The following is a 15,128-nucleotide window of genomic DNA, read 5'->3' as shown; positions in this document are numbered from 1 at the left end:
ACAGCGCTTACAATTATTTGTAAAACAAAGGATGCTTTAAAGGGGTTTTTGGGGATTTACAAATGACTGCATATCCTCAGGATAGGCCATCAATGTTAGTTAGTAGCCATCGCTGGAGCCCCAACAATCAGCAAAATGAAGGTTCGGCTGCACATTGATTTCTATACAAGTGTGGCTATGCCTAGTACCGCATCTTAGCCCACTGAAGGGAATGAGGCTAAGCTGCAGTACCAGCAAGATCACACTCATGGACATTGCTGTGCCAGGCACTGCAGTGAAGAACAAGTCATCATGAAAATCCCAGAAAATCCCTTTAAAGGATACTTAAAGGGGTTGTCCAGACATTTTTTTATTGATGGACTATCCTTAGGATAGGTCATCAATATCAGATCGGTGGGGGTCCGACTCCCAGCACCCCCACCGATCTGCTGATTGATGGTGTCGTGGCCTTTTCACTGTATACAGAGATTGCAGTTCCGGTCCCATTCAAGTGAATGGGACTGAGCTGCAATCCCGGGCACAGCCACTACCGATGTGTACGGCGCTGTGCCTGGTAAACACTGAAGAGCGTTACAGCCCCTTCAGTCAGCTGATCAGTGAGGGGTGCCAGGAGTCAGACCCCCACCGATCTAATATTGCTAACCTTTTTCTAAGGATAGTCCATCAATCAAAAAATGTCCATACAACCCCTTTAAGCTTAAGGCCTAAAAAGTTACATGACATCTGTGACAAAAGTAAAACATCAGCAAATGATTGCCATTGCAAATATTACCATTTAAGCCAAACACCCAGCATTCTCCGTGTTGTTTTCTACGGCATGTACAGTATATACTGAATAAAGTATATTCTAGTAATTTCTAGTAGAAAATGTATTTACTATTGGGCTAGGCCGACACCCTTTGTTAAGGGAATACAGTGCCCTGTTTTTAGTTTGTTACAAAGTGAATTTTTCAGTAAACAGTTGCCAATAGAATTTCAATATTAAATTATTTTAAGTACTTTGGTTTTAAATGATTGCCATTCGTTGTGCATTATAGTAAGATTAAGTCATCATCACGATCCATGCCCAATATGTCTGATTGTCACATTCTCTTTTCCTAATATAATCTAGTGGTCAATGGGACAGAGATGACTTTTGTAGACATCTTATGGTCTTTTAAATGAAGTAGAGTCTGTAACATTATCTACAGCTGAATTATTTGCCCATTATTTTAGCCTAGTAAGGACTTCATCAAGCCCATGGAAGCGTTATAAGGCATGGGTGAACTTGATCGGTGATGCTTACCTACTAATTGGATTGATGGTAATCCTGAATACATTTCACAGTGCTGGTTTAATCTACATACATTAAGATTACAACCTCAAAGTATAAATCATATATTTCTAAAATAGTTGAGGCCCTCTTCATTTCAGGTTTTTTGCAATACTGATCTAACCTATAATACATGGTCTTAATTTATAAAAAATAAAGTGCACAAGGTATTTATGAAGAATCTAACATATTTACCTGCTTACCCAAAACATGGCTATGATCAATTACAAAAAAGGTTTGCACAGCATAAAAGATATAACGATTAAAAAGTAAGAGAAGTAGAAAAGAACAGATTGTGCTTTGGTTTTTCCATTCAATCATGTCCTCAGTGCTCAGGGAGTCTCCACCGTTGCTCCTTGTAGGTTGCCATTGTTTGGTGTGGTTTTCAGTTGACCATTCATGTTTTCCATTCTCTTAGACTCAGAAGGCTTTCTTGTTCTCATCTTATCAAGTTCTTTATGGTTCTCTCCTGTCAGGACAATATGAGGAGTTTGTCACTCTTTGCCCATAAATGTGAAAAGCTATGACTGGAACGGATACATACTGATCTTTGCAAGAACAAGTTTATTGAAGAACTCCACCCTAACCCTAAATTACAGAATACACTCAATCAAGTTGAAGAACAATGGACCCCTCCCGATTATTAGACACTCAACCCACATGCACCTCTGTAGAAGTAGCAAACTCTGAAACATCAATGGCAATTAAACAAGTTTAATGGTTGTTAAAGAACCCAACCCTGTGGTAGAGAACAATTTCCCTAAAAATTAACCAGATTTTTGGGGGGTTCATACTATTAAACACTGCAGTGGGTCGTCAGAATGGATCCCTCTGTAATAGTTAAGTTTAGGACAGAGTTCTTCAGTCTCTTAATTTCTTGAAAAGATGTGATTCTAACAAAAAGCCAAATAAAGAACATTAGTTGTATGCTTGCTATCACTACATACAGTAGTTCATAAGCAGCAACTAAAATACTTAGGCTTTGTTTACACAGTGTAGTAAAACCAGGATTTGATTAAAAAATGTTAATCCTTTTTTTTATACTTCTTCTTTACTAGTTAGCTACCACTCCTGGAATTGCTTCTGAAAAAAACAAAAGAAAGAAGTGCCCCCTATAGACTTCCTGCTCTGCCTGCACATACTACGGCAAATACTAAGAACTCTGCTCCATTTTAGCTGCTTCCTTCTGCATTTGGACCAGAAAGCATGGAGAATTATCTGAAATGAAGTATTACCGGTATTAACAGTATTATATGCAGACTTTATGCAGGGGGTGGGCAGAGCAGGAAGTGTATGGGGTACAGTGCCAGCCAATAGCCGCAAATCAGGAAGTGATGTCAGAGAAGTGGACTTTGTTTTGGCAACTTCTCCTATACAGCCCAGTAACATGCAGCCATTGTGTTATCTCCTATGGTGATAAGGATCTTTAGTTTACGGGGCCCCTTGGAAACTTGCATTTGAGGGATTAGATTAAAAGAATTAATGGCCCTGGTATGGTAAATTACCCTAGTAGTCTATGTTACTGATTAATAAAAGTTGCCTAGAATTTCACTTTAACCCTTTCATGGCCGATGGTGATATGGGCCTTTATGAGCAAAGCAAAATTTCACCTTTTGGAATGCTGCATCCTAAAGGTGAAAACTTTTTATGTTTCTTAGACTATATTTTAATTTTAAGGCTAGAACTATTGATCCACCCATTTGTCATTTGGCTTGGCTACCTTTGCTTTTGACGAACTTCAGTCTAAATACCCTCACAATGATAAATACCTTCCTAACATATCTTGGTTATTTGTAGTGGGTACTCCTATTGACTGGTAATACATCTGTTGACTATGCAGATACTGTTTAGGTCATCTCAGAACATTATCTATTTTCCAATATAGACCACAAAATATGTGACCGGTTTTGTCATGTAGCCCTGGTTACATCTCTTAGGGTATGTTCACATGGCAGCGTCCGTAACGGCTGAAATTACGGGACTGTTTTCATGAGAAAACAGCACCGTAATTTCAGCCGTAATGGCATGTTGAGGTGCTATTTCGCTGCGTCCATTACGGACGTAAATGGAGCTGTTTTTCCATGGAGTCAATGGAAAACGGCTCCATTTACGTCTGAAGAATTGACAGGCACTTCTTTGACGCGGGCGTCTTTTTTACGCCCCGCCTTTTGACAGCGGGGCGTAAAAAAAATTACCGTGTGCACAGAACATTGTAAGACCCATTCTAATGAATGGGCAGATGTTTTCCAACGCTATCGAGACGCTTTTTCGGACGTAAATCGAGGCGTAAAACGCCCGAATTACGTCCGTAAATAAGTCGTGTGAACATACCCTAATTCTTTCATTAATGAAGCTGATCTTGGGAAACCCTCTATAAACCTATGTCTTCCTTCTGCACAAATGTGCAAAACTGTTCAATGCTTAGGACATGATCAAAACAACCATCAAAACATTAACAAAATAAAACTTGTATGTTTGAAACCTATACCTCTTTTACAGCATATCAGGATCTGACCTGCTTTTAAAGCAGCTGCCTGACATTGAGTATATTATACACACTCAAAAAAGACCCCAAATTCGAGTGTGCATCCTTTTAAAGTCCTGATGTCTTTAACTGTCTTTTGACTCTTTGTTCTGAATATTGTCTGACATTTTTTGTGTTTATTCAAAGGAACCTAAGGGTCTCTGTTGCAGCAGGGTCCTATCACTGATAGTTGAAGCATGTAACTGTTGACCCTTCTGTAATAAGCATAGGCAGCCAAAAGGGCTTGTATGTACTATGTTCCATATATGCACATATTACTACAGAAAAAGAACAGAAAGAAACAACTCCAAACTCCTAAACGACCACCAAAACTTATGACACATAAATAAGCCAGGTTATTTACAGCCCTATTCTATGCAGCCCTATTCCAATCTGAAGACTAAACAGATGGGGAACCAAGTTTGCAAATTCTTCATATAGAGTTTTCCAAGATTTTTTTAAAACTTCTTGATCTTGATCCTTCGCATAGAAAAATGATAATTACTGGTAAAAATGTTTTAAAGATAACCATGATATTGTCTGAGCAGAGTCTACTGTGATATTCCAAAATTCTTTACATTCTTATCTTCTTTTAATTAAATAAAGGCGGATTATAGCAGACGGAAAATGAAAAATCCATGAGAGCACTGACTGTCTTAGAATTGCAGCCTTCATTCTGCTGATGACTTCTGTGGGATAAATGCAGGGAATTACCTGATTGTCAAACAGAGTAATTCCAATAACAATATATTACAGATTAAATAATTTTTCAATTCCCTAGATATGTTTTAAAGTTCTCCAAACCAGCAATGCATTTAAAAAAGGTTGTCCACTTTAGACAATCCCTTTTTGTTTGATGGGGGACCCATGATAAACTGATCATAGGGTGTTCGGCTGTTGGGACACCAGATATAATCTGTGGGGGACTCTGACAGCAAGTGTTTAATTTTCGACTGTAGAAATAATGGAGCACAGTTCCCTGTGAAGTCAATGCGCTGTGTAATACATGGTTTTGCTGGATCCTCCGGAGTGAGAGACGCTCTTTATAGCCATTTTTTTTTCACTTCAATAAACCTTAGCTGCAATACCAGACTCATCCGACGGACAGGACTGGCGCTGTGTCTAGAAAAAATAGACAGATTTTTCTCATCTCGGACAAATATTAATGTTAAAATGTTCCTTATATTCTTTATAAACTTTGTATAGGTGAGATTTTTTTTCTATAATCATTATGTATACATGGTTAACTTGCCGTGCTGCTTTCCAATTATCATTGCACCCTTTATAATGCACTATATGTTACTCTACCATAGTAACATGATGCAATTAAATGTCATTTTTTTTTCTTTCAGAACTAGAAAATATCCAAGCTGGCAGATATGAATTCTTGAGCTCATATGGGAAAAAGTGGTTTAACAATTAACAGTACTAACTTGAAATAAACTATGTGTTGTTGTGCTTTTTTTTTTTTAAATCCCCTTATGAATATTCGGATCTTGCCATATCGGTCACGATGTGTGACTGCAGGTAGGCCGGTAGTGATCTCTGCCTGTAATCGTGTACTCCTCTTTATAAATTTGACTTATATGAATTCGCTTCAGCAGGGTCACATTAATACACATGTTAAACGCTGTGCCAGACTGCATTAAGAAATTGAATGTCTTTGCTATGAGATTGCATGGAATGTTACTTGACAGTATATTGTGACAGGATATATAAATTCTACGTCTCTTTGGATCTTTGCGCCCACTTCATTTCTGCTGTCGGATATTATATATATGTTTAATCAGTTTGCTGCAGAAATTTACAGTGATTTATTTGTCCAGTTGGAAAATAGAGCTTGAAATTGTCCCTACAGTATAGTCAAACACTCATACTTATAGGATGGCGGCTTTATTTTTCTCCAGGTTACTATTTGGAAGCAGCAAGCCAGATGATGTTTCTGCGCTGGTTTAGCTTCAGGCACTCTGGTTATCTACACATATCCCATATATATAATTCATTACAGAAATTCTCATGCAGATAATGTTGTTGGTAAGAGAAGGTGAGGCAAATCTGTGCTTTGAAGAGGGATTCTTTTAACACTGTTTTGGCCTTAAAGACGAAGCCGATGTTTTTAAAATCAGACGTGTCACTTTATGTGGTAATAACATTGGAATGATTTTACCTATTCAAGCGATTCTGAGATTTTTTTTCTTGCGACATATTGTACTTTATGTTAGTGGGAAAATTTGGTCGATAAACTCAATATTTATTTGTGAAAAATACCAAAATTTTGTGAAAATGTGCAAAAATTAGCGCTTTTCGAAATTTAAATGTATCTGCTCGTAAAACAGATAGTAATATCACACAAAATAGTTACTATTTCACATATCCCATATGTCTAATTTATGTTTGCATCGTTATACATTATGTATAGTTTTTTTTTAAATTTATAAAAAGACTTGATCAGGGAAACAGGGTGATTATTGTTTTTATTACTTTAACATTTGATTTATTTATTTTTTTAAATATTTTTTTCCCCCTCTGTCAACCACTTCAATGCGGTGGACGCCATTGACCGCCGCATTGAAGGGTTAAACGGCGGCACTTTGGACCTGAAAAATGTCGTAGAGAAAAAGTTCCTACTTTGCCTTGAGCAACTAAGTCATGTTCGTAGTCCAGTTTTAAATAGTATGTTGTTATGGGCAATAATTGCCCTTTTTTATTTTTATTATTTTTACGCAAAAGCCTATTGGTTTAACGGAATGAAGATAAGGAGCTTCTTGAGTCGTGAGTGTATTAACATTCTGTAGTATTTGCCTCTTTTGGCACTTGTAAGTTGGTTCTTTGTGCAATTATGTTAAAGTGCTAGTGATGAGAACTGAAATTAAGATTAATGTGCATTCTGTTGACAGTGCTGGACATTGCCACCGAGGTTCAGAAAAAAACTTAACACACGGTATAGTTTTTGTTGTTATCATTGCACACACACGAGAAATCATCAATAAGATCTAATACGTGATTTGTGAATGCACCTATAAGAAATAGACCCTAGTGACAAGTCACTGGCTCCAATGTCACCTCCAAATGGAGTTGTCTTCTGCTGGGCCTTTTGTATCAAGGGCCAATTATTGTGTCAGAACCCACTGAAGCATCCTCTGGTACTCTGGTGGGCTCGTCCAGCTCTGGAAATGCATGTGCTGTTTTGGCAATACAATTTTGACCATTATAAACAATGGTATCAAATGGTAAGTATTGTAAAATGTATTGGGATGCCTATCAATGCAGTTTCCTATCTGCCTTGTTATAAACGTGGCATGTAATGGAAAGTTACCTTTATAAGATTTACTGGATTACAACTTTCATGCAAGTTAAGATGGAAGCAAAGAAGAAAAAGACCAAAAAGATTCAGCGAGGCACGAAGTTCTTGTCAGGCTATTCCATGTACCAACATAGTCATACATATACTAATTGTTATTCTCAATACTAGTGCAGATTATTATAATTGTTAGTATAACAAACAAGGGTGACGTGGGGCTGCCCAGTAAAAATGCGCCCTCCTTCTTGTGATGTCACACACCACTCTCATTCTCTTGTATGTTAATGTTGTAAAACTTATGGATAGTGGAAATCCTGCAAAGGTTGAGCCCTGGCTCTAGCATAACAAGCCTAAATTAAAGGGGTTTTCCCATCAGACATTTCCGACATATCCACAGGATATGTCATAAATGTCAGATAGATGTGGGTCCCACTTCTGGGACTCGCACCTACAGATGTAGCCGTCTTTATCTTGACTTTTAACACATTAAATAAACAATGGCTAGATCCCTTATCTTTTCAATTACTTTTCAATGGCTTTTGTTGTGTAATATCACGCCACAGAAAGTTATCAGAGTCAAGTTAAAGATGGCTACATCAGTATCTGTAGAACAGGGCCCCCTAAACCCAATTCTACTGCTATGTGTTGTGGCTGAAGGGTGTGACTTCCAACTATGAATTACAGAAACAGCGTAGCTCGCTGAGCTATGCTGTTTCCATAACTCCTATAGTAGTGAATGGCAGTTTCCGTAACTACCATTCAGTTCTATGAGACTTACAGAAACAGCGTATCTCAGTAAGCTACACTGTTTCCATAAGTCATGGTCGGGAATCACAAGTGTCAGTAAAAACACAGAGTGGTAGAGCGGGGTTTAGGGGGCCCTGTTCTAGACATAGGTGCGGGTCCCAGAGGTGGGACCCACATCTATCTGACATTTATGACATATCCTGTGGATATGTCATAAATGTCTCTGATGGGAAAACCCCTTTAACTCAAAACCTACGTGACCATACTTAATTCAAATATATCATTCTCCCCATGTCTTACATGGGTCTAAGCAGATGAGATATAAGGGGGGGAGCAGGATGTTTGGCAAGGTCCTCAGCCTAAATAACTGGTGGTCACCATTAATTTTTCCTGCACTGGCTAACAAAATAGCAATTCTGCAGGAGTAGTTATATAATTCTTTTACTTTTTAGCCCCACATAGTCCCTCTATGGTAACATATTGCGAATTTTCAAATTTTAATTCCTGTGCCATTTATTGTGAAAATTATTATTTTTTAAATATCTAAATACAATGTTAAGTGGAAAAATGTTGGGCCTTAATATATGTAACATTATACTCAGTTTGTTTATTACCCATAGATTTATCATATCAAAATCCAACTACCTGTTTTGCCTGCCCATTGAATTAAAAAGTAAAAATAATATATTGCAGAATATAGCTAGAAATTGTCAGTACTGACAAAATCAATTCTGTAAAAACAAGATATATTTCATGTTTACAAAATCCATTTTGTGTCACAAAATGACCTATGTACAGATGTTACAACATATGTAAGTGCAAATATCAGGTCATTTTACGATTATATCACCTTAAGAGAATTGCCTTTAAGGGTCTTTCTCCACATTGGCCCCTGACAGTATAACATTACGATTCTCCACTACAGATCATGTAATGAAACAACATGTTTATTTGTGAAAATACTGCTTTTGTCTGAACAGTGAAAACATGTACAGCGTTTTACAGATGTAACAAAGGCAGATCATACTCATATACAGCACATCTACAAGGCAGCTCATGGAGCACAACGTACAGAGTTATATACTGTGGTTAATCGGAGGGCTGCACAACATCTTAAGCTTGGGTGCTACAGTAAGTTGCAAAAAATACACCATAAAAATGAATTCCTTAATATTCTAAAGGTTTATATACACTAAAAATTAAAGCAGTAACCATCTGATGGCTTCATTCTAGACTATATGCATTCCCTTTAGAATGGAACTTTCCATCACAGAACACTGGATCCATCATGTCACCAATATTCATCAATCCTTACAAGAATGTTCCATTGCACCATAATACGGAAAGGTAGAGGTGGCCGAAGATGTATTTTATTCACATGTTTTTCACATTCATATTCAGTAAATACCCTGTTAAAATGTTCGTTTAACACTATAATCATCTGAAGACATTTAAGAAACATAGGTTTCACTTCTAACACATAATATGATTTTTTTTGAAAAAAATAAAATAGAACCACAATATGTACCACAGAGGCTACGATAGAGAATTTGCAAATAATCTTAATAAAAGGCAGTGTCATTTGAATGCAAAATATACATCAATGAAGAATATACTATATTACCATCAATACTTATGTTTCCCCATGGTGGCTTCTAGAGTACATGGAAGTTGGAGGAATGTGTGGTAAATACTGTTTTTTGTGTTTTCTTTATAAAGTAAAAGCATTTGGCACTTATAATAAGATTAAAAAAAGAAACAAGGCATAATTGATAAATCCCATCACAATATACATGTCAAGTAACTCTTAATTTACATATTAAAATCATAAAAGTAGCGAGTCATATTATTAGAAAGGCCAAACTCTGCCCGAAACTCAAAAATTCAGGTAACCTGAATATCTTTTATCATACAGGATACCAGAGGTAGGCTTTAATATATTAATATTAAATATATTAAAATAAAATATATGTCACATAGTATATTGCACATTTGTTTTTTGTGTTTTTTGTGTTTTTGTTTTTTTTTTTGCTTTAAAAGAGCAATTTCATTGTCAAGGAGTTTCTAGGAATAATATACATATAAAGTAGATTTGGGTTTTTTCATTTAAATATTATGGCCAATGCTGTTTCCATGTGTCCTTGCCATGAATATTTTATGCTCTCAGTTTTGAGTAACTTATTCTGGAATAAAGGTAAAATATATATATATATATATATATATATATATATATATATATATATATATATATATATATATATATATATATATATTTTTTTTTTTTTTTATTTTATTTTTTTTTTTAAATAATATTGTTATAATAATAGTAGTGTTTGCATTTAGCATTTATTTACTTAAAGGACATTTATAAACTCTTCTGCACCTTCATTGACATCTGGCATTATACAATAATTTTTGTATATTTTAATAAAATTAAATACAATTGAGCTCTTTTATGTATATTAGGAAACCTAACACATTTGCGGTATTTATTTTTTATATATAAAGACTATAGTAACATAAGGCAGAGATGGATGTCAGTTTCTCCAATGTTTTCATTGGTGAGGCTAGTCAATGCTTAGTAAAAGAAGACGTGGCCAAGAGGTGACAATACACTATCTGCTCCCAGGGAGCGGACTGAGAGTGGTCTAGGGTCCGGAGCAAAATAGGGCCCCTTACCAACATTGCCAACAAACTGCATTTCAGCAGGACTCATATCATACATTTTCTTCTAACTGGCACTGCACCTCTAAATGTAATGATTGCTGTTATCGAATGAAAGATACTTTGCCCCTTCTGAACATGGGCTCTTGGGCACTGACCTGATGCCCAAATGGTCAGTTCGCCCGTGTCCGCTGGTACTGTATATACATACGGGCCGCTAACACTTATCTGTTTGTTTGAAAATGCTGTCTTCTCATCACTCAAATTTACTTTATTGTTCAGGATTATATTGTCTTCCTTACCTTTATACAGACGTGTATAAGGCCAGTTCATTATCAGCTTAATGGACCACATTCTGTCCTTTTCCACTTGACTTATGCAGTGTTCTAAGATCCACTTTTGAAATTATGCACAAATATGAAACACTGTAATGCCTCTAAGAGCCTGTAGGTGTCACTGTAGTCTCTACAGACAAAAAGTAATATGCCACAAACTAAACAAGAGGAACAAACAAAATAAATGTGTAAAGCTAAATTCTATAAGGAGTTCAGTTGTATTTAATTTTAGGTTTTGAGGTTGGTTGTTCTTTTTGTGAGTAAGCTTTCTGGGTGGTTATATATCTGTAAAACTTAAGTGTTTTTATTTTCCTTCTTCAGCTAAGACCACTGCTTTGTCCTGAACAATTAGTTTACACAGAAAGAAATGGGTCAGTTAATCAGAAAGGAGAAAGGGAAGATTTTACTCGGAGGCAGTGATTAGTATCTGGACTTGACCGCTTGTTTAAAGTATGTAACATCAGTCGCTAAACAGTGTTTATATACATCTCGTGCTGACCCCACTACTGTCATTAAAGATGAATGATCCTAACATGGAATTAAACATGAATATTTATAGAATCTGACACATAGCTAGCCTGGTATGGTCTGCATTTAAGTCGATATTTTGAAAATTTTTGCTCAAACTTCCAAACATGTAAAGTATGTATATATGTAAAATATGTTTAGAAGGTATCTTATCTGCCACGTAGGCATTTGTTAAATAAGCGATAAAAAGTTATTCACATAGCTAGTTTATAATAATCAGCAAAATCCCACAGACTGATTTCATATACTTAGGAAAGTGGTTCCCAACCTTATTCCCATGGAGGAACTCCCTAAAATAATTTTTGCAACTACCAGGGAACCCAACTTACATTATTAATCCAAAGAAGTCTGTTATAGGGGCAGATAAAGTATTCTGTTATTCTATATTTTGACTGAAATAGTGTTGACTGCTTTGCCTGTCCCATGTCAAGAGTCTTTTAGGGGGCAAAAACATTTTGTCAAACTTACAGTAAAAGTTACAGCTCTTGCAGTTGTCTTCTGGGTAACCCTTAACTAGGTTGTGAGGAAACTCCAAAACCTTGATTGGGAACACTGACCCTGGGGATATTTGTGCAACCATTCTTTTGCATATTGTTGCATCTAGTCGACAACCATGGAGTGTCAAAAATTTACATGAAAAAACCCTCTTTTGTTATTAGCATTTATCTACTGGATGTTATAAACTAGCTCTGAGAAGAACAATATCTGGACTTATGCTCTGTAAGGGTAAATACAAACTTGCTTTAACTGGGATGTTCTGAGTTACAGCACAACTGAGTTATTTAATATAAATATTATGTTCAAAGTAAAAAGGAAAAAAAGTTCCTGCTTCCATTAGGTTTATCTTTTATCCCTCAAACTTACTCACTAGTAGTTCTATGATGCAAAAAGTTTGTTTGGTCATTCCACCAGAGTATGGCGCGCCCTCTTCAACTGCATGTAATGGTTTCTTAAACCACTAGTGTTAACATAAATACTGGTAACAGGGTGGATCATGGCTCAATTCCATGCAGGTGATGAGGCAGTCATGGTATGGTTTTGATAATATGTGGCCTAAATACTACAGTAACATAAAGAAGGGACGTTTTGTTAAAGGAAAAATCAGAAAGTAGTCTAGAAGAACCCACTAGTAAGGTTTCTGGAGGTCGGAGCTCAACGATATGCCAGGCAAAGACTGAAACTTCAGTTTAAAGCCCAAGATTTTTACTTAAAGAAGTATCTAACTTCTTATAGTTTACTTCAGCAGTACGATGGGTACTTGTTGGAAGGGACAAAAACATAGACTAAAAAACTGAAAGCATTTACAGCTATAATATCTGGGAATATTGTAATGAAAGAACACTGATCACTCCCTGAGGTGAAAATGGCAAAATGTCTAAATTTCCTGTTGGGATTTTGTAACAGAGCTGTTAAATGTATAGAAATGTAAAGAGGTTGCAAATAGCTGTAAAGGGGTCAGCATCTCCAAGACCTTAAAGTTTTTCCATGTTTGGAGAAACTTTAAAATATCTATTGAAGGAAAACTTGTCAGGATATAAACATCTCTCATTAACAAAATGAACAGATAAGATCCTGAAATTGTAAACAAAATCTATTTCACTTGTAGCCAGGGCAAAGATGGATGGAAAATGATAGTACTCCATGGTAAGGGTTAAGCAGCCTAGCAGAGGTTCGAGCCACGGAATGTACACCTAGGGATTATCCCGGTGTTGGTGGGACATAATTTATGATAAATTATTTGAGTAGAAGCTGGATGAGTCAGACATGGTCTTACAGACACTTCGAGAAGAACCATTGGAAGTGAGGTCCAATGACAGACGTTTGCTGCTCTTCCGGTTCTCTTCTGTTTCTTCATCGTTGGCACTTAGGACAGATGATACGGTGGTTTCAATACGACTGATTTTGTACATGCTGCTCTGGGTTTGAAGGTACCGTGTAGATTTCATTTCCAGACCTTCATACTCACCCGCACGGATGAACGGGCACCATCGAAAGACATGCTTAAAGCCTATACGGAACCTTGGGATAAAGAAAGTGAAACTTTAATTTTACATGAACTTCTAAGGTCATAGTCTGTCCCTATTCATACATAAAACATTTGTCGCTGAATTATTTGCTATTGCAGTGTCATAATATTCCCTCAATATACTGTCAGGAGAACTCTGAAATTTTCCACCTAAATATTTTTTTTTAGAAAAATCACAAAATCATGATAACACTGTTTGAGATGAAAATTAACTGCGTGATTTCCTCATCTGCTTATGTGACAGAGCGGCCTTTGTGCCCCCTAAGGTACCAGGGCCCTTATGTGAGTGCTACCTCAGCCCCTTCTATAGCTACACTAGGTGAAGTCCTACAGTTTAACAAAAATGTCTTATACATAAAAGGAAACTGAAAACACAAAAAGATTCAATTGAATCCAGTTTTTATTTCAATTCTACAATTGCTGGTGTTAAAATATTGATAGAACATCTGTAGTATGTGTATTATTGGAGCAGCTCTGCAGCAAAGAGGACGATAAGGAATATTAGAATCTGGGGATAGGAACAAGGTTAGAAGAAGGCTTTGAGAATTGTTTTTGACGTTTTGTAGAAATGATAATATGATAAAAACAGCTCCTGTATAAAAACATCATAATGTCATGCAGTAACGGAAGATATAAAGCTAAATACATTTTCTCTATGGCAGCAGGTGCCCGGCAGGACCAACTACATTTTCATATCCCTGGACTTATAAAGAAAAAGATTATATAGTGTAAAAAAGCAGTGTACTACCATCCTTTTTATTCAATATGTTACATTACAATTACTATCTGCTGCCATAGTATACATTTTGCAGACCTTTGTTATAGTTTAGTATTGTGCTTTGATCGATAATTGATTGATGATTGATGGAGTGAAGAGAAAACTTTTTTTATTTATTTTTTTTACATTATCTGCACATTGCTATATGAGCTATATGTTTTTATTGCAGTTCCATTCCTTAATTCAGCTTTATCCTGCCTCTCATTGTTCAGGGCTCTTGAAGGATTAAAGGGATTGTATGTTATTATAAAGGTCTGCTATCCTTATCCAGAAACAATCCCACCCCTGTCCATGGGCTCAAATTGCAGCTTAGCCCCATGGCATGGAAAAAGGCTAGGTTAGGCACAATGTGTGGTGTATAGAACAGAACATTAACCCTTAGGTATATGTCTAACGTGGCCTGAAGACTTCTATTAGGCAGATATATGCCAAAAGTCTGTCCTTTTTGTCATTCTTTTGGCAGGTCTATGCCGGTATACCTTTGCCTCAACTTGAAAAACCCTCTCAATACCAAAAAGATATATACCATTCTGTATGAGTGTTTTTTTCAATGGCAGACATATGCAACTGTATAGACATACAGGTGCATACATCTGGCGCATACATTCCGGGGAACGTTTCAAACAGTCCTGCCAAACATAATGCTCAACGTGACAATTGTGTGATATTTTAAGAACTTAGCAATGCCCTTACCCTATGACTATGGCACTATGTATTGCTCTTTTTAGACCGATATGTTGCCTTTTACATACAAACTCATCTATTGGCTCTCAAATTGTAGTTCTTGGTGCATAAATCAATAAATGTTGATAATATTTTTAGTTTATTTAATAACTAATATGCATTATTAGACTGACATTTAATGGTGGTGGTACCTACAGTACATGGGGGGGGGGGGGTTCTACAAGCTTAA

General features: G+C 36.4%; 1 protein-coding gene across 3 annotated transcripts in view; it reads right to left on the bottom strand.

Moving 5' to 3' along the window:
* Positions 1–451: 451 nt before the first annotated feature.
* The window catches only part of TACR1 (tachykinin receptor 1), a 197,793-nt gene continuing 183,116 nt past the window's right edge, over positions 452–15,128 (bottom strand). For 2 of the 3 annotated variants that reach the window (XM_075858488.1, XM_075858490.1), the window contains one exon: positions 10,206–13,430. In XM_075858488.1, coding sequence (XP_075714603.1) covers positions 13,136–13,430 — 295 coding nt within the window. In that variant the 3' untranslated portion in view covers positions 10,206–13,135. Of the gene's footprint in view, positions 1,782–10,205; positions 13,431–15,128 lie in introns of those variants that run through there. The other variant, XM_075858489.1, reaches the window with a different exon arrangement.

The sequence above is a fragment of the Rhinoderma darwinii genome, chromosome 3 (genome assembly GCF_050947455.1).
Source record: "Rhinoderma darwinii isolate aRhiDar2 chromosome 3, aRhiDar2.hap1, whole genome shotgun sequence".
NCBI classification, from domain to species: domain Eukaryota; kingdom Metazoa; phylum Chordata; class Amphibia; order Anura; family Rhinodermatidae; genus Rhinoderma; species Rhinoderma darwinii.
The sequence above is the reverse complement of the archived record's forward strand: the minus strand, read 5'-3'. Positions and strand labels throughout refer to the sequence as shown.